Source organism: Rhinolophus ferrumequinum, chromosome 4, assembly GCF_004115265.2.
Source record: "Rhinolophus ferrumequinum isolate MPI-CBG mRhiFer1 chromosome 4, mRhiFer1_v1.p, whole genome shotgun sequence".
Classification (NCBI taxonomy): Eukaryota; Metazoa; Chordata; class Mammalia; order Chiroptera; family Rhinolophidae; genus Rhinolophus; species Rhinolophus ferrumequinum.
Genome location: NC_046287.1, coordinates 77,608,995 through 77,628,282, shown reverse-complemented (window position 1 = coordinate 77,628,282; position 19,288 = coordinate 77,608,995). Strand labels below are relative to the sequence as shown.

The window sequence follows — 19,288 nt, the reverse complement described above, 5'->3', positions numbered from 1 at the left end:
ATTATTTTTAAAAAAAAAGCAGATGAAGTAACGATTTAAAAAATCCTATGAATCGTCCCACTCTGTAGATTTCAGCTGTGTTGTGAGCTCAGGAGAACCTCATGCTGAGAACGAGCTCCTGACATAGTGACCTCATTCCCAATGCTGCCTTTCTCGGGCGGGCGGGCGGCAGCAGAAGCTGCACTGGCTGGCGGCACGGGCTGCGGGCTGCCTTTGCTGCAAGGCTGACGGCTGTGTGTCGGGTATGATGAGACCCAGGCTTGTAAGGACTTGCACAGCAATTGGAATTTATGACAAATAGCTCACTGCAGCTAAACTTTGATCCAGTGTACAGTAGAACCGCCTGTTACACACAGGAGGGATAGTCGTCCGTCATTACAATGAAAAGCCAGCTTTAAAACACAGAAAAAAAATGAATAAATAAAAGAGAGACTGTGTCAAGTTTATAATTATGGACTGGTGAGTATATGATGCTAGATCAATTTTAATGTGTGTGTTTTTTCTTCAAGCATCCGGAGGTATGTGTCCTTTTTCCCGATTTAATGATTAAAAAAAAATAAGAGTTGGTGCTAATGAATGCGAGGGGACCTGAGCCCCTTGGAGAGGAGGACGTGCCCCTTGCAGCCCTGGGCTTGGGGTGCAGTCCCAGCCCAACATCTCCGCAGCACACAGACAAAGGAGCCTGCACACACACCAGAAGCTGTAGCTTTTCTTGGAGCGATGACTCATTTCAGTTCACAAAGGATTCTGGGCAGGGTAGTGAGAAGTCAGGTTGGCTGATCCGTCCCTATGACTTCACTTTGCAGAAAACCAGGCAGAAGAGGAGTGACACTGCAGATTCCCGAGGCACTGCAGTGGGATGTTGGCTCAGTGCAAGTGGCTGTGATATATGGGATAGACATGGGACGAGATTCCAGCCATTCCATGCAAATAGGGTAAATGAATGGTAAAGAGGATTTTTTTTTTTTTTTTCCTAAAATCGTTACCAGCAAAGTACATTCACAAAGCCTTTTTAAGGGCTTTTGGCCAGCTTTTGAACTGAACTTGTACCCGTATCTCAAGTCCTGAATGGTAAGAAGAACTGAGAGTTCTGGAACTAATTTTTTAAAAGTAGATCTACGAAGGTAAAGTACCAGATTCCTGTTGTGTTCCACGTGCCCTCAGAAGCCAATCTGAAATGCTCATTTCGGATATTAGTGCTCGAAAGTTTACTCTTTCTTCTTATTCCAGATTCTAGGACGTCCATTTCTGTTACTGGCTCCTTCTTGTGCCTGGATGCAAACCCCTAGCATGCACCAGGCTTTAGCGTCAAAGCTACCTGGGGGATGGAGCCAGTCCAGAAAGGGTCAGGTAGGTTGCCCCTGCTTTTCTTTCAAGAGTTGTGTGTGCAAAGAAATATGGTATAATGTCTACAGCCCCTTTGACGAGGGTGCACTGTCCTCTGAAAAGTGGTCTTGCTGTTACAATCTCCCAAAGCCTCAATCTTGAGCAGTCGAAGTGCCCTCCGCACCCCCACCCCTGCTGTCCTCCAGATTGGACCTCACTAGCATGCATCCCAGAGAGTCACCTCCGAACTGAAAAGTCAGGCAGCTGTAGGATTTGCGAGTAGGAAATAATTAAACTGCTTCAGATTTCCATCAGTTGCAATATCTCTTTCACTCCTCTGATGGAGGCGTTCAGTAAATATTATCTGAAATTTTTTTCTTCTCCATTAATCCAGCCCCTGAAATGTGGTGTGTTATTTGGCCTGTTAACCTACATGCAACACACTAAAATCCAAGAAAGCCTGATTTATTTGCTCAGGACTGCTTCCAACACTGAGGAAGCATCATATCAAGCCTGCTGGTAACCACTGAGGAAGTACGCGGATTTCATCGTAGGCTGCTTGAGGGTTCAGATTATGGCAGAGCTGTTTTCTTACAACATCCATGGGCTTTTAGCACAAAAGCCTTTTTCTTTTTTTTAATTTTAATTTTTTTAAAATAGTGAGATGCTAAAGTTTGGTCCTCGAAAGTACATGACATGCTATGTTTCCAAAGTGAAACTTGGCAAATCTAAAAGCATGGTTTTACCACCTCATCAAATTTATAGTTTTAGCACTTTTTTTATTCGAGATATTTCTGAGACTGTGAAACTCCTTATGGAATTTGTAATAATAATGAGAACATTTCAAAGTAATGTAAACTATGTATGGGATAGACCTCTTGCACATCGATTTTCTCTTTGCTCTCATATTCATCCCCATAAGTCACCTATTCACGGAAGGAAAGAGCGCACCTGTCCTTTCTTCCTTATCAAAGCTGTTTCTTCTTCGGGCATAGCACTTTGCATTTTCAGAGCAACGTGGAGGATGTTGAGTCAGTGTTAAAGGATGCTTGGTTGGGAAAAATACAAGCATAGTGTGTCGAGAATAAAATTATACAAATATAATGTCCCTGAACCCATCAAGTCTGCTCAATCCTTAAAAACCCTATTCAACGTCTCCCTCCCATATGAAGCATTCCCTGATTACACCCAACTGGAGGTCATTTTTTAGTCCTATTATAGAATTAATTTCTTTCTCTTTGTATATATATAAATAGATAGATAGGTATAATTACATATTAATACATTTTTATGATAGAATTAATTTGCTTGTCATTTGTGTATTTTCTTGTTATATCTCCTCAAAGGGTGTCTTAAACAGTAATTTGAATATGTTTCAATTACTTAGATTTTCACACATTTATATCTTGTTTCCCCACCTAAATTGTAAGCTCATTGAAAGCAGGGATGAAGATTTATGCCTTTTTCTACAGTTCTCATCTCCTAGCTGTTCTCTACACAGGGAAACGACTCAGTAACTAGTTGATTAAGAAGAGAGGCAGTTTAAAAAGTGTTAATTTGTCACAAAGGGCAAGAATGATCTGTTTTGTTCACCTGAAGAATCTTCATGGGGTAGATAGCTATGGTAGACCTCAGGAGTTATGCATTAACTGTAGAAATGATGGTTGTTCTTAAGAAGCGGTGACACACAGTGCCTTACACTGCTTGTAAAGGATTGTTATTTGGAAAGGTGGGCCCTTAACTACGGACATTGATGATGGTTTACTGACTTAGGAAGGATAATATTATTGGGCAAGTCATTCGTAAGTAAAGAGCATGTGAAAATCTGAAAGTTTGTGTGGAAGATTGTTCTTTGAATCCTACAGGATGTTTTCTTTAGAAGAGAAAACCAGAATGGTTAATAGCACCCCAGGTTTCATCAGAAATTAACTGCTAATACACTGGTCTTTAATACTAAGAGTACTTACTTATGTGCCGAGTTTCTTTTTTCTTTCTTAGGTGAAAGATTGGCCCAGGCAAAATTTTCAAAGAGGCCAACTTTCTTCAAATATGTTTTATTTTCTTGTAATGCTCTATCCGTATTATTTGCCATGTTCTAGTGACCTTCTCTCTCCAAAGTTCTACATGGAGAACTTTGTACTACATGTTTCCCGTTTGCTTTGAGACCGTTCTCTCCTGGCCCAGTAATATATCCCAAATGCTGTGTGTGTGTGTGTGTGTGTGTGTGTGTGTGTGTGTGTGTGTGTGTGTTTTAACTTTTCTGCCTCCCACTCAAAATATTTCATTCATTCAATCCACATGCTCACAGATAAGAATCAAGAAGTGAGCAATCTGATTAATTCGTACTAGTGTAAGAAAGAAAGACCATTGCCCTCCTAGCCTTCCCACAGATGTCTCTGTTTTTTAAAAAAGGTTTCTTCTTAGGACCAAATGATTTTCCTATTGGTAGAAATTCAAACACTACAAAGGAGTAAATTGAGCAAATTTAGATAGGCTTGGGGAAGATAATTCTAATACAACTGCTATTTATGAAATACTTATTAGATCTCAGGGATAGTGTAAGCACTCGCATCCACTATCTCATTTAATCCCCTCGATAACTATGAAGTAAACATCACTATGTACACTTTATACAAAAAAGAAATTGAGACTCAAAAAATTAAATAACTTGAAACAATTCACACAACTAATGAGCAGAACTGGACTCTGAACTGAAGGTTTTGACTGCGTTTTGGAGGGAAAAATCACTTCTCAGTACAGTGAGTCAGGAGTTTTCCTGTGTGTCTCTTCTGCCCTCTGTATTCTTTCATCCCTATATACAGTTGTGTAGGTTTTTTTGTAACAACCTCCATGGCAGTTTGAAGGGGTGGTAGGTTGTTCAATTGTTGGAGAGTCAGTAGTAGTCATTCAGTGTAATTTTGTTGTAATTTGGGAACCATCAACATACACATATTTGGACTGTATTTAATTAGGCCTTCTTGTTCTATTACAGTTGTATTTTACAGAAATCAGTCACAGTATCATTGTGATACCTAAAATGATGGAGCAAAGAACACAATTTTGAGAAACAGCTATGGTGATTCTAACTTTTTAAAGAGGGGACAAGGATGATCCTGGAGATTCTAGACTGATGTATTCGACTATAGTTGAGAAACGCCATCAATGGAAACTGGAGCATCTAAAATGTCTCTAGTGTTAGGCTAAGTTTTGATATAGAATGGAGAAGGAAGAGAAGTAAAATAGGAATTTAGATTCCATTATACTTAATGCAGTTTTAATAAAGTAAAGGAAAGCACCATATTATATAGGAACTCTTGTTAGCCAGGTGCCTTACAGAATGGCATGCCATCTGAGAGATCGTATTAGTTGTTGTCAAGTAGGACTGGTATTTCATCGTGATTTTATCCTTGGTGATACATGATTTTAACTTAGCCCTGGATGAGGGACTTGAGAGCAAGATGGCAGCTGGTGATGGAAAACATCTTGGCAGTTAGCGGGGTCTTACCTTGCCTTGTCTGTATGTGTAGTACCTGATTATTCAACAAACTTGAGTGCCTGCTATGGGACTAGCACTCTGCTAGTCCTAATGCCTAACACATACTACATTTGGGTTTTAATGTGGAGCCTTAGCAAAGGTTTGAAGCATGTAATTGGCCTGATGGCTCATATTTCCATCCTAACTTTCCAGCTACAAATCTAATACAGTAGCAGAACGGTCTAAAAGTGTTGAAAGGTTTGTGATTAGAGAAGATGTCAGTTATCATTCTGGTGATGGTGGAGTTGGTTCCTGGCTAAAGAGGTCTCACCCATCACTGTCTATTGACTGCCCTTCTCTACCTGATCCTTCACTTTTTCTGACCTGTCTGTCTCTGCTTATCTTATGACGCTTGTTTATCAGTGGTCACATCTCAGTAACGAGCAATAGCTAATGTGGCTAATGAAAACTTGTGGACTGGGGATGATGGGTTTCTTTTGTAAACCAATGAGCCATTGATTTGTTTTTTCACTTGGCTGCGTTAGACATCTCTACATTACACAGACTGATAAACCGAAATATTCTAGTGATGTGGTGGCCATAACCCATTTATGTGTGTGTGTGTGTGTGTGTGTGTTTGTGCATGCACGCATGCACCATATGCCATCATTCTGGCTCTTATTTAACCTTACTCTCAGTAGAGGTTTCTTAATAAGTCATAGCTAAAACGGACACCATTAACTTTAATATTATTAGTGGGAGCCTCTTATTTATGTTCTCTTTTGAATAAAACAACTTATTCAAATAATAGCTTAGGAGACTCATCAAATGTTGAAATAAAGCATTAGCAAACTTTACAGGACTCTAGAGGATAGAATTTCTAAATGTTCTAAAATTCTTTTTTATGTCAACTTTCCTTCCATCGACTATTGCAATGAGGGCTCAGCCTTAAATTTCTGAAATCAGTGGCATTTAAACCAAACATACCATAAATTGGTAAAAGTATCTTTTTTCAATGCCAGTTTTCTCTTAAATTTCAAGTATAAACATTTGAAAGTCAAGTTCAATAATTTGGTTTCACAGGAGAGCTGCTTAAAACATAGCAGCATGTTAGTTAATGGGATCTGTATGCTCTGCCGTCCTGTAAGAGTCTATGAGAAAATGCATAAGACGGGAATATGTGTGGTGCTTTTTTTTTTTGAGAACAACTTTTTAAAAAATATTGTAGTGGACCGTCTGTTAAAAAAACTGAACAGCATTTATACATAAAATTGGGGTTAATAAATTGAACTCAATTGTAAAACAAAAGATTTGTCTAATACTTTGCATCAGAAAAGTTGTTTACTAACCTCAGAGAGCTTATGATTTCCCCAGGCCCAAGGGTGTTTAAGATAAAACTTGGCACACTAGTAGTTCTCTGACTAGTTTGTTGAAAAGAATAGAGTTGTATTGTCACTGTGCCCACTGTATATTTTACAGTCATGTTGGACCATTTTTATGAGTCACGGTATCTGCTGCATGTGGTAATTTTATTGGCATCTATAATTTTAACTCGAGTGTTAATTTTGGCAATCCAGAGAACAAAAACAGGCTGACTTTAGTCCCGGGGAACAAAGCTGAGCAAGACTTTGAATTAGAAAGAGTAAATTATGAAGGCTTTATTACAAAGGGAAAAATTAATAGCCAATATATTTTGCTATTCTTTTTAACATTAAAGCCGACTTTCTCAGATTGGATGAGCATTAATATTGAGCCTTAGAATTTGACAGCCTGAAGGAATCTTTGAAATCATTTCATCCAAACTCATCTTACAGATGAAGAAGCAGACCCAGAGTGATAATTGTATTTTGTTATAAGAGACCGGGCGCTTATCCCAAGTGCCTTTTTGTGTGGGGAATTTCCCCATTATAAATCAGTGCAGTTTCAGAACTGCATTTGTAAGTACAGGTAGGTTGCTTTGGTTCATGCACTTCCTTGGGTCAAAGGTAACTGTTCAATCCAGAGGACAAATTGACATTTACCATGAAAAATAGCATTTAAAAATAAACAGAAAAACAGGATAATTCAAACAGAATGCTGATGCTTGGGGGGGGAAAAACAGATTATTTAAATAAGGCTAAACTAGAAGATGGACTTTCAAGGTTGTGGTTTATTATGATGTGGTGCACCTAGAAAAATTATGGCTTTCCTTTTCTTATACATTTGTATGAAGATGAAGACTCCAGATGGAATACAATAGATTTATGTTTGCATTTCTAGTAGGTATCTTTTGAAAAGCTACAGATGTCATCTGGGAAAGGATGAATATAAGTTGTCATGAAAGTCATGTATTTTTAGAAGTTGTGTTGTCCTCCCTCATATGCAAAGGGTGGGGAGTACAGAAAACCTAAATTAATGACTGAAAAAAGAAAAGAAAATGGCATTCATAAAGGATAGAGCTTTATCACTACCATGGATTGTGGGTTTTGTTTTGTTTTGTTTTTTTCCCCCACAAATAGAACCAAGATAGGAACAATTTTGGAACTTGAGTGCCCAAAAGTATTGGGTATATAATAGGCACTTAGATACATTTCTTCAAAGGAATAATTATGTGAGAGAGAGGGGTTTTTTTTTTTTTTTGAAATAATTCCAGCTAAAGTAACTGGCCAAGAGTTGGAAGGGAGAATAGATAGAAGAATTTAAATAGTAAAAATGTATGTGCGTGATAAAGCTATCTCTGAGGTAGAAGTAACTAGCTGTACACAATAAAAGACAGAGAAAGTCAGCATATGCATGATTTTTGCCTGTTGTCCAGACCCTCTTTGTTAATTTGTTAATCGCCTGGGCGCTTGTAATAGTCACGGGTTTGTTCTCCAAAGTTGCCAAAGAGTGATTTTGTAACACGACTATGTCATGTAGTTCCTCTGTACAAACACATGCAGTGGTTCCCCCATCAGCATTAAGAGTAAGATCTAAGTCTTCTGGTCAACCAGGATCTAGCTTCTACTTTTTCTCCAGCTCACCACCAGCCTCCTCCAGTGGTGCCAAAATCGCCCCAGCTCCCCCAGACCTGGCATGCTGCTTCATGCTCTGTACGTGCTCTCTCCGGCCTCTCGTGTAGTCTCCATCCTCCACTCCACTCATCACCACTGGGCAAATGTATCTTTGTCCTCATGCTTTTCAGCTGACAAGTACCTTAAATGAAACCAATGTCCACATGTTCACCAAGGTATTTTAAATTTAACGTTAAATGCTCTTAAAATCACGGAGGTTTACTTATAATGGTAATATTTTCATGTCTTCTCACATTTTAAATTCACTTACCAGAAATTTATTGAATGCATACTCTGTCCAAAGCACTGTGCTTGGTTTTATCGGAATCATCCTGGATTTGACAAATGTTCCCTGAGGACTGTATTGAAATGGATGTTTGTAAGAAAATAAAGCTGAAATAAAACCTATTTACCCCTTCTTTTTAGAACAATAGGACACAATTATCGCAATTTAGAAAGAATTTATTAGCTCTCAAAGTAGCTATGAGTTTTTAGATGAGTTGTCTTTACGAATGTGTTCAGAACTAATTCTGACAATAGAAAAATTTATCCTATAAATTATAGACAAGTAACAGTTCATAGTTTATGCAAAATGTGGTACCTTCTGTGAATTCTGGTGACTAACAATATTTTAGCAGTATCTATATTCCTGTTTTCTTTGACCATAAGTGTGGTCCAGTTGGAAGAATTTTCTAGTAGCATATTTTAATAATAACTAGTTGACTCATTAAGCAGGTCTGATATAAGATCCACAGAAAATCGTGATAAACTTGAATAATGTGTTACATTGTTTGAGAGATACCTATGATTCCTTTAGTATGGATATTAAATGCGTGTCCTAGCCTTCACTTAATATATATGTTTTTTTTTTTTTTTTGTGGTAACTGCTGTGTTTCGTGGTAACTGCTGTGATTATTATTCATGAAATTAATAGGGGGAGTCTTAGCAATTGCATATAAGTTAGGTGTATTTGGTCTCTTGTTAAATTTTCTATTTGTTTTGCAATTATGTAGGGAGATATATAAATAAAATCATAATCCTTTAAATACCCTGAGGAATTCCTTGGGTTATGTCATAAACGGGGATTCATTCATTCAACACATTTATTGGCTGTCTGGTCGAAGCTCTGCGTTATGCGAGGCTCTGGGAATGTGATGGGAATATGGCATGCGTGTTTCCTTCTGCCGGGGAGCTTATATTCTCGTGGGTGAGACAGTACATCAGTACACACAAACACCCATACACACACTCAGAGGGTGAAGACAGCAACTTGCTGAGAGTCTGGTACCAATTCCAGTGTGTGTGGTTTTTCCACACCACCAGCAATTCTCCAGCACCAGGTGTGAGTGGTGGGGGGATGGTCCCAGCAGTGGGCGGATATGCTCAGACCCTGTGGGCCACTGCAGGCCTGGTGAGGAATTCCGATTTCCTTCTAGGTGCAATAGGCAGACACTGTAGGATTTTATGCAGAGAAGTGGTACGTTTGATGCTTTTCTAAGAAGGCGTGGTTGCTCTGTGCAGAAGACAGTGTCAGAGCAGGAGGGAAAGCTGAGAGTCATGCAGCCGTTAGGATGGGCTAGATGAGAGGTGATGGTGGTTCGGAGTAGGGAGGGAGTGGAGGGAAGAGATCCAGGAAGCATTTGGACTTAGAGCAAACAGGATTACCGATGGGGCTGGGGGTGGGAAGAGAGTGGAAAATCATTTATCTTAGTGCAGTATAAAAAAACAAGATGACGTGGAGATAGTCACTTAGAGTATCTGAATTCCATGTTGTCCTATATCCTGAGTTAAAAAGTTACTGCACATATTCATTATTATAGTGGAAGTGAGCTTTTCCAAAACAAATGCAAGTCAGACACTTAAAGCATGCTGCTGCTTATATTTGGCTGCAAGAAATGAAAAGAAATTAGAAGATGGCAGTTAAACTAAACAAGTGATTTCAGCTAAAAGCATGAGGACAAGCATGACCTAAACTAGTTAATTTTGCTAATAGCCATTTCTTTTTTACAGAGAGAGCAAGTTCCCTGTAACCTATACAAATCATAAAATAGACCTGCATTTAAAAAAGAAAAATCGTATTTGCTAATTTTGTATTTTTCATCTTCTGAGAAATCCTTCATTATGATAGGAAAATTTTAGAAGGTGTTAACCTCCCAAATGTGGGGGGACGTGCTTTGATCTCCCCCTTTGCCAGCTGACCTCACCTTCCTTTTCATCTGATTTACAAAATTATTCCAGGTAACTTTGAGGTCCCCATTGCCAGCCTAGCACCTCATCAAGAAACCAGGCCTCAGTGTCCTCATCCTGTCCTGTAGAGACAGAAGGAATCACAGAAGAGGGCTTTGGAGTGGCTGTGGCTGAGCTAAGGGGCCCCCTTTTGGGGAGGAGAGAGATGAACAGGTATAGCTCCAAACCGCCACCTGTACTCATCTCGCCGCCACCACTAGTTCATCTTTTACACGTTAGGCTTTAGAATAAGAGTTTGTTTGAATTGAAGGGTGCAACAGTTTTTGTAAAGATCTAAATACAGTCTTTTAGGCAGTAGCACACTTACCCACAGAGGTGGTCCCAGCCCATAGAATTCTGTCCTTTTTGAGTCACGAATATGAATGATGCTTCAGTACCGGCCAGTGAATGAAACTTGCATTCACAGTAACAGCCCTAAATTTTCCACGTTCTACCCACCCCACCAAATAGTTGCAGGAATCTCTCAGAGGCTTCTCTTCATGATACTTAACATCCCAGAGCCCCAGAAGTTTGTGGCTTCTACGTTAGGTCATTTCCTGGTTTGTGCTGATTTTTATGTTTGCTGGCCTTCTCCTCTGGTTCTTGGGAAAGTGTCTTTCTTCATACCCGTCTTACAGAGAATGGAGCCACAGCAGAGCTGATTGGAGACCCAAGGGATGCATGAGAGAGGAGAGCATTGAACCGAACTGGGTTTGTTGGGGGAAGGGCAGGTCTTTGACACTGGGGTCCTGGTGCATTTGTTAGTCTTTATCTCCTCCCCTGGCGTTTTTCATTCCCAGGCCCTGTTGCCTGGTTTCATCCATCAGACCATTTCCCATTCAGTCCATTAGAGCAGGGTTCAAGTTCTTTCTCAAAGGGACTCTGGACTCCCATCAAACGAGGTGTTGTGGCTGGGCATAGCTTTTAGTGCCCAGTGTGCCCAGACACCTTCCAGAGAGGGTGTTGCTTAATGCTACAGGCTGACCCTAGTGCCAGTTCTGGCTAGCCGTGGTAGCTTATTACAAGAGAGAAATCATGCTTAGGAAGCAAAAGAGGGGAGATTATGTAAGTACATGTGGGAAATATGCTTACATGCTCACAGGTGTTCTTCTCTGCTGATAGTTTTCACCCTTTCTGTAGGGCCTTTTATCAAGTAGGGCCTTCCAGAACCCCAAAATATAAAACGGGGTACCCACATGCCTCACCCTCTGTAGGGGTGCTCCAGACTCAGAAATCTTTCCAGGGAATTCTAGGAATCCTTCTAGCATCACTTGAAAATCCCCAGACTGTGATGTAAAGATCCTAAAGATCACAGGAATGAAGACAGATATTTGCACTGCATGTTGATGCCTCCTCAGTAGCCAGTCAGTTAGCCCCGTCACCACTGGGTCTTCAGCCTCTCTGGCCTCCATTCGCTCTCTTAGACATACACGTGTGCAGGAGGCCACAACCCCCCCGCCCGCTCCTGCTCCTCCCGTCCATTCTCTACGTGGCCACCAGAGTTGTCTTTCTGAATTCACATCTGACTTTGTCATTCCTTAAATTCCGTCTATGGCTCGCCATCCCTCATAGGATGAAGGCCTTGGGCACTCAGCTCTTTGCTCTGGTTGTCCGTGCATACCTGTAGGCCTGCTCCACTCCTCCCCAGAAACACTTGCTTGTAGTTCCTACAACCCCTTACGTCGCCCCTGTCTCCCAGCCGCTAGACACACTCCTGCTTCATCACTGGATTCAGGCTGCACATCCTACATAAAACATTCCCTTACCTCCTTATTCTAAGCCCTCCCCACCCCGCCCCCAGGTAGTGTGTACTGTCCTCCACTCTCTGCTCCAGAGTAGGTGTTCATCCTTCTTTGGTGCGCCCTGAAGTTTGCTTTACTTGTCTGTCTCCTCCACTTGAATAGAAACTCCTCGAGGGCAGAGGTGTTTTCGGGAGGGGGCCTTATTCACGTTCCCAAGCCCCCAGCAGATGCCTGAGCTGGAAAGGGCACTCACCATTTGAATGAATGAATCCTCAATTGCATTTGTCAAGATGTAAATGGCAGTTAATAAATAAATCAGCTCCACGTTAATAAAAAGAGATCATGTTTCAAAGTCTTGTTGTTGCAAGCCTTCCCATAAGATGTCTATTTAAATGAGTGGTCAGGTTTTAAAGGCAAAGTTTTATTTGTCAAAACCACTGGAGCTTCCACTGGTTTGTGGAAGTTTTTCCACCTAATTGGAACGGTTGTGTGAACAAATGTCGGTGTTTGGAGTTGACTGTGTTCATAATACAGGAACTAGGCGAGAGTCACAGGAGGGGCGTGTTTGTGTGAAGGTGTGTGTATGGCAAGTAGCCAGGTCATTTAATGAACCGCTCACTTGAAAATTGTCTTTCTGCAGGTGATGTGTCACCAATCAGTATGTCTCCCATCAGTCAATCTCAGTTTATTCCACTCGGGGAAATCCTTTGCTTGGCCATCTCAGCAATGAACTCGGCACGAAAACCTGTCACCCAAGAAGCACTGATGGAGCACCTGACCACATGTTTCCCAGGTAATGGGAAAAGAACATAGCACCTTCCAAATGCACGGTGTGCTCTGACTGCTCCACGACTGCAAACGGATAGTTTTTCTCATGTTTAAGTCTAATAGAAAAAAAAAAAAACTCTTTGCCAAAATTGACCAGAAACTTTTTTTTAGTTCTGTAATTAAAAATTAAGGCACCTGTGTTACTTCAGAAATAATTTGCCTTTTTCAGCTGTAATACTTTTTTAATTGACACTGAGAAAAAGAAATTAAATCAGAATCCATGAGGAATTCTGGCAAAAACGACCAAGATTCCATTCAGCCTTTGCAACACAACCTTCTTTAAATACATGACCATCATGTTTCATGTGAGGGAGTCAGAAACAACGAAAAATGTTAGTCCTAAGAGATTAAACTACAGAGAGAATAATGTCAGAAATAAACATATCTTGCATGCTTCTGTCATGCTTGATGAATTTTAAAAAAATGATATTTGATAAATGAGTTAAGATCTCATTTTAGAAGAAAAAAATAAATTTCTCTTAACTGTTACAAAAAGAAGACAATAGCCCAGCTGCTGTGTGAATAGCATTTAATGCCTCCAGTGCTGGAAGATGTTAGAAATGGTCACAAGCTAAAGAACGCATGCCCCATCTCAAGAGGCACCCCGCTACTCACCTGCAGTGTGTTATTCCCTTCCCCACCCAAAAATGTAAGACCCAGCTGGAGTTGCCAAATCTAATTTTTCACGAGAATCTGGAAATTCAATTTTATGTGAAATCTCTAGATTGCCTTAAATATTGACAATGGTGTGTGTGTACATTTTAATATGTGCATGCCAGTGACATGTAAGAAAACACGTTATTGGGCCACCAGTTTGCCAGCTTGCTTTGGACTCAACCTATACCTAGACTGAAATAGAGCTTACGTTGAAAACAAATACTTCACATATTTTTTATTCAACCAAGAAGAGACCTTAGTGAATGTAAGCTGTTGGCTGTATCAATTAAGGTTTGCTACAAAAAATGCGGGCAACAAATGCTTGTAGAACATCAGTGGCATACAACAATCAACATTTATTTAGCTCATGTGTCTGTGGATTATCCAGGGGTCTGCTGATCCAGACCGGTCTTAGCCAGGTGGCTCGGTTCCATCTGTATCCCATCCTTTTTGGAAAAGGGGAGGCAAGAAGAGTCTATTCTGTTCATTGGGGTGGCAGAGGCAAAAGAGAGCCAGCTCAGATGCTCAAGAGCTCGTCAGCCCATTGGCCGTGCCACACGCACTAAGATATCCTTGGCAAAAGTGAACCCAGCCAAACTCCAAGTCAAGCTGTGGGGAAGTGCATCCCACCCGTGGGAGGAGGGCAGAAAGACTCCCCACTTTTCCTTTTGCCCCAGAGGAACTTTGTATTTCTCGCCCAGTGATTTTTCCTCCTCTTTCGGTTTTCTAATTAATATGTGTTATATTATATGTACTGTTTAAAACCTCTAACATGAACCCACTCTTGCAACCTATAAGTTACCTTAAATTTTGTAACATTTTATTGTCTCTGAATGTTCGTCAGTCTGATTGTTTGTCTTTCTTTGTTAACTTCCAGGCAAACCCTTTCCTTTTCAGTAGTAAGGTAAGAGAGATCAGGTTTCAGCCCTATTTGGATGTAAAGCTTATCTTTGTTCTTTAAACTCTCAAAATCTGACTTCATGAACTTTGGGAGTAGAAGCTGGCAGCGATGGAACATGTAAATGTTAAAAATATCCGTCACAACCATATTTTTTAGGTGATCCCTGCAGATTTCTAGTGGAACCCTGGATTTCATAGACAATTGAAAATATTGGTCGTTATACAAGAGCTTACTAATAATAATCGGGATCAGTGACTTTCAGTTAAAGCTTAGAAAACGCACAGGTAGAAGTATGGAAAATGGATTGAACAGGGAGTGTTTTTAGTTTTTTTTCCCAAATTAAAATGTTTTCAAAAAATTATTTGGTTGATATATTTGCAAATCCAAGACATAAAAACTTTAGATTTAAATTCTCAATGGAAACTCTTATTGCTTCATTTGGGAACAGAGAGCTTACTCGTAATGGTAAGGTATGATTACATTGTAGTCATGATTCTATGTAGTTTTGTCAGTTTTCTAAGATCATTACTTGGAAGGCCTACAATCAGCAAATTCTATAATACAGTTAAATTTTTGCTTTATAGTAATAGCCATTTTTATGAATTACACTTCAGCTTTCCTTTAGTATAGCAGCATAGTAAACTCAATTGCGAATTCTTATATATGAGCCTTACTATTTTTGGAAAAATTGCTTTCTGTTAGAATATTGATTGAAAGTATGCTACCATGTAAAATACACTCGGTTTTAAATATGGGTTTGTTATCTGAATTGCTGGGCTGCACAGCTCCAGTGGTATCATTCGTGAGACTGCACAGTGCATAGTACCTCACCTCAGGAGCTGCATTCTGTATGAATGGAGCCCCCTGACGTTCTGCAGAAGGCCCTGGCTGACATTGGCGCTTAGCATCTCTTTTAAGTTACTTCTTTCAGGGGCAAGCATATTTTGCTTTATGATGGTTCTCAAGAATTGCATAGATATGGTTTGGGTTATAGCACTAATTCAATTGGAATTCATTTTTATATTGTGCCGAATCTCTCATAAAATTAAAGAAGAATATTTATTATCCCAGCCTTAAAATCATTTGCATAACATCAGTGTACGTTTCTCAAGAGTAGAGCCTTAGACTAAAAGGAAACTAGGCAGATCAAAAATTAAATACTTATATTAAGCAATACATTATTCATAGGCAATGTTCTCTTTTCTACTTGAGCCACTAAGGATGCCTTCTGAAGATGGTAGCACAAACAGGTGTGTGTGTGTTACATTAGAGTCATGAACGCTCACCCCTTGAGAACTCCAGGCCATTTCTAATGCTTTCTCATCCCACCTTCATAGTTTTGGAAGGACTGGGGGACCCTGAACTTCTCAGCTTACCCAGCTGTTCTAGGTTGCTATACAATGTTCTTTGAAGGTAAGCTGGGATTCCATGGATCCTGACCCAAAGTTTAGACTACTACTAGCTAATATTTATTGAGAGCTCACTATGTGTCATGCACTGCTGTACAAGGTGTGATCAAAAGATACAGTGAATGTTTAAATTAAAAAAATCATTACAGTAAAAGACACATTGCCATTAAATCCCCTCAAAATATTCCCCCTTGCTTCAAACACACTTATCCCATCATTCTTGCCACTTTCTGAAGCAGTTTTGGAAGTCCTATTTCATGAGTGTCTTTACTTCATTCTCCATCATGGCAGCACTCCATGTCACACATCACTTCTGGTACAGCAATTTCTGTCAAATGAAAACATTACGGCGTGTCCTCATCCACCTTATTCACTGGATCTGGCACTGTGTGATTTCTGGCTCTTCCCCAAAGTCAAAATGACCATGAAAGGTAAAAATTTTTAATCAGTTCAAGACATTGAGGCGGCCACAACAGCACAACCAAAGACACACACTAAAGAGGACTTCCAGAACTGCTTGAGAAAGTGGCAAGGATGATTGGACAAGTGTGTTCGAAGTGAGGGGGTGTATTTTGAGGTGGATTAATGGCAATGTGTCTTTCACTGTAATAATTTTTTTTTGTTTAAACATTCACCATATTCTTTGATCACACCTCGTACATACATTAAATTCATTCAAGCTCACAACAACCCTATGAGGGTAGGTACTATTATGATCCACATTTTGATGATAGTAAATGAGGCTCAGAGAGGTTAAGCAAGTTGTCTGACTTACTTAAGGTGATACAGTTGTATAAGTTTTCTAGAGCAGCCGTAACAAAACAGAAATGTATTGTCTTACCATTCTGGAGGCTAGAAGTCCAAAATCAAGGTATCAGTAGAGTTGATTGGTTCCTTCTGAAGACTGTGAGGGAAGAGTTTGTTCCAGGCCTCTCTCCTTGGCTAGCAGATAGCTGTCTGCTCTTCACACTGTCTTCTCTCTGTGCATGTCTCTATGTCCACATTTCCTCTTTTAAGATGGAACCAGTCATGTTGGATTAGGGCCCACCTACTGGCCTTGCTTTAACTTGATTGTCTCTGTAAAGACCCGATCTCCAAATAAGGTCACATTCTGAGGTACGGGGGAGGGGGCGGGAGAGGAGGGTTGGGACTACAAAATATGAATAGCAGGGGGTGGAGGGCATAATTCAACCAATAACACCAACAGTGATGGATTTCAATCCATCAGTCTGTTTCTGGAGGCCAAGCTTTCAGTCTCTACTAAAATTGTGATTTTTGTGGGTCAGACACGATTGAATATTGGCAGTATGATTCAACCTGACCTATTTGCGAATTATAGTCACGCACCACATGCAACATTTCTGTCAATGACAGATCGTATATAGGATGGCGGTCCCATAGGATTATAATGGAGCTGAATTTTCTGTAAGAAATGGAAGGGTATGTGGTTTAGGAGGATTTTTTTTTCCCCCTCTGATGGGAGCAATATCTGTGGAGGTTGGCAGAGATTCCCTCTCACTTACAGCACCTGAATTTTGAATACACAGATTATATCCCAGTCAGCCAGCCACTGGCCTGTTTCAGCACAGAGGAGCCTCCCCTCAGCGCTACATATTCAGAGGGCGCTACAACCCTCCCAGACCTAGCTCGATGCTCTTCAGAGTACATTGCTGTAAATTCTTTGTAAGATACTGTGTAAGGACACAGGGCCACGAGTCCTACCTTAACAGGTAGTACGTGCCACTGCCACAGTAGTAAGAGCTGTCTGTGGTGGTGCAGAGCCAGCCTGTCCCTGTACTTCAGAAATATTTGCAGGTTGTAATGATGTAGAACATAGATAAATTTTCTTTCTTCCAACAGTTCAATACCAGAGAAAGCCCTTGGTGCCAGATAGCACAAAAAGGAAATTTTCAAAGTCAAAATGTTGAGTCCTCAGTTCTACACCCTCTACATTTAAACACCCTCTTTTATTATGAATACAGCAAAGTTCCTTAATCTGACCACTGCTCCAACATGCAGTAGCCAAAACCACATTGCGTGACAATCCCCTGCACGCCTTCATCTCTCCATCCTAATTTCTTATTCCTATTGATTCTCAGGCCACCTTTCACTCTCTCCTGACAGTCACTGTTGTGGTGATCTGTGTCTTATCCAGCCAGTTTCTCCTCGATATTTCCAGTCAATCCAGCCCCCCTCCCTGTTCATGCTGTATAGCCCTGGCAGCTTCGATGTTCTGTTTCTGACCTTGTCAGAAGGAAGCAGGGGGAGGGCTTGTGGGACAGTTTTTACAAAGTCTACAGTGGTGAACAATAGTGCCCTTGGCCTTCAGTCACTCAGCACTCACTCACTGACTCACCCAGAGCCATGTCCAGTCCTGCAAACTCCTTTCATGGCAAGTGACCTATACGGATGTATATCATTTTTAATCTTTTATGTCATGTTTTTGCTGTACCTTTTCTATGTTTCAATGCACAAATACTTACCATTGTGTTACAGTTGCCTCCAGTATTCAGTACAGTGATATGCCGTACAGGTTTGTAGCCCAGGAGCAACAGGCTATACCATATAGCCTAGGTGTGTAATGGGCTATACCACCTAGGTCTCTGTAAGCACATTCCTTGAGGTTCACACAATGACAAAATTTCCTAACAATACGTTTCTCAGAACATAGGCCCATAGTTAAGTGACGCATGACTATCGATCATTCAGGTCAATCTTATAAAATATTATCACCCTCAGTGTGCCTGGCACTGAGGAATGGAGAATACCCAAGAAATAAATAAATGTGCTACAGCCTGGAAAATTTATACTCTCTTAAGTGTGTATGCTCCTAAGTCTAAGTCTATCTCTTAAAGGAGACAAGGCATAAATATGCGCACAGAACCCTTTGAAAGCAATATCAGTTACTGTACAAAGGGGTATCTATGATTGTCTTCTGGAATTTATATTCCAGCAAATATGGCAAGTTTCGACTCAGTGACCAGAAAGATGTAGAGCATCTAAGCTTTCGCTAGAGTATTTATCAGGGCTCTCTGGTTACGGATGGGAAAAACCGCCCCCATCCTGCTGACTTACGCCAAGAAGGAGAAAGAGCTAACCTGAATTTCACCAGGTCTGTAAAATTGAAAGTGATGATTTCAAAATTGGAGAGTACATCATAAATGATGGTCAAGTCCAGGTGCCCTTTTATTTAATTTATAGAATTAAGTTTATTAAGTAAACTCAATCTTAAAAAAAAATGCCTGTATAGAGTAGCTCCATATATGTAGCCCTCTATATAGGTTAGATTTGTTTTTCAATACTACGATGGCTATTCCAACCATTTCCCTAGTTGCTTTTATTGACAAATCATATAAAAGCATGATGTGCATGATTTTGCAAATCATTTGAAAAATGATTTGTACATTATATCATGTAAAATATTTTTTATTTTTTCCCCTCATTTAAAAATATTCTGTCTTTGATTATTCAGTTCAGTAAAGGTTTCTAACAACAGTAGCAACCTAACTCTAGCTATCCATCTCTCTGTTCCCATCTCTTACATTTTCCCATTCAATCGGTAGTAATATTCCTAAGAGCCATTGGGGAAAACTAATACTCACGCTAAACTTAAGGAACACCTTGGAATCCTGCTCACTTGCTGTCTGATAACACTTTGACGCTTGACCAAATTAATAGGATTCTGTCTTAAG

General features: G+C 40.2%; 1 protein-coding gene across 3 annotated transcripts in view; it reads left to right on the top strand.

The window, feature by feature from the left end:
* The window catches only part of STOX2 (storkhead box 2), a 114,455-nt gene that overhangs the window by 80,198 nt on the left and 14,969 nt on the right, over positions 1-19,288 (top strand). For 2 of the 3 annotated variants that reach the window (XM_033104567.1, XM_033104565.1), the window contains exon 2: positions 12,442-12,594. In XM_033104567.1, the coding sequence (XP_032960458.1) occupies positions 12,442-12,594 (153 nt within the window). Of the gene's footprint in view, positions 1-1,280; positions 1,351-12,441; positions 12,595-19,288 lie in introns of those variants that run through there. The other variant, XM_033104566.1, reaches the window with a different exon arrangement.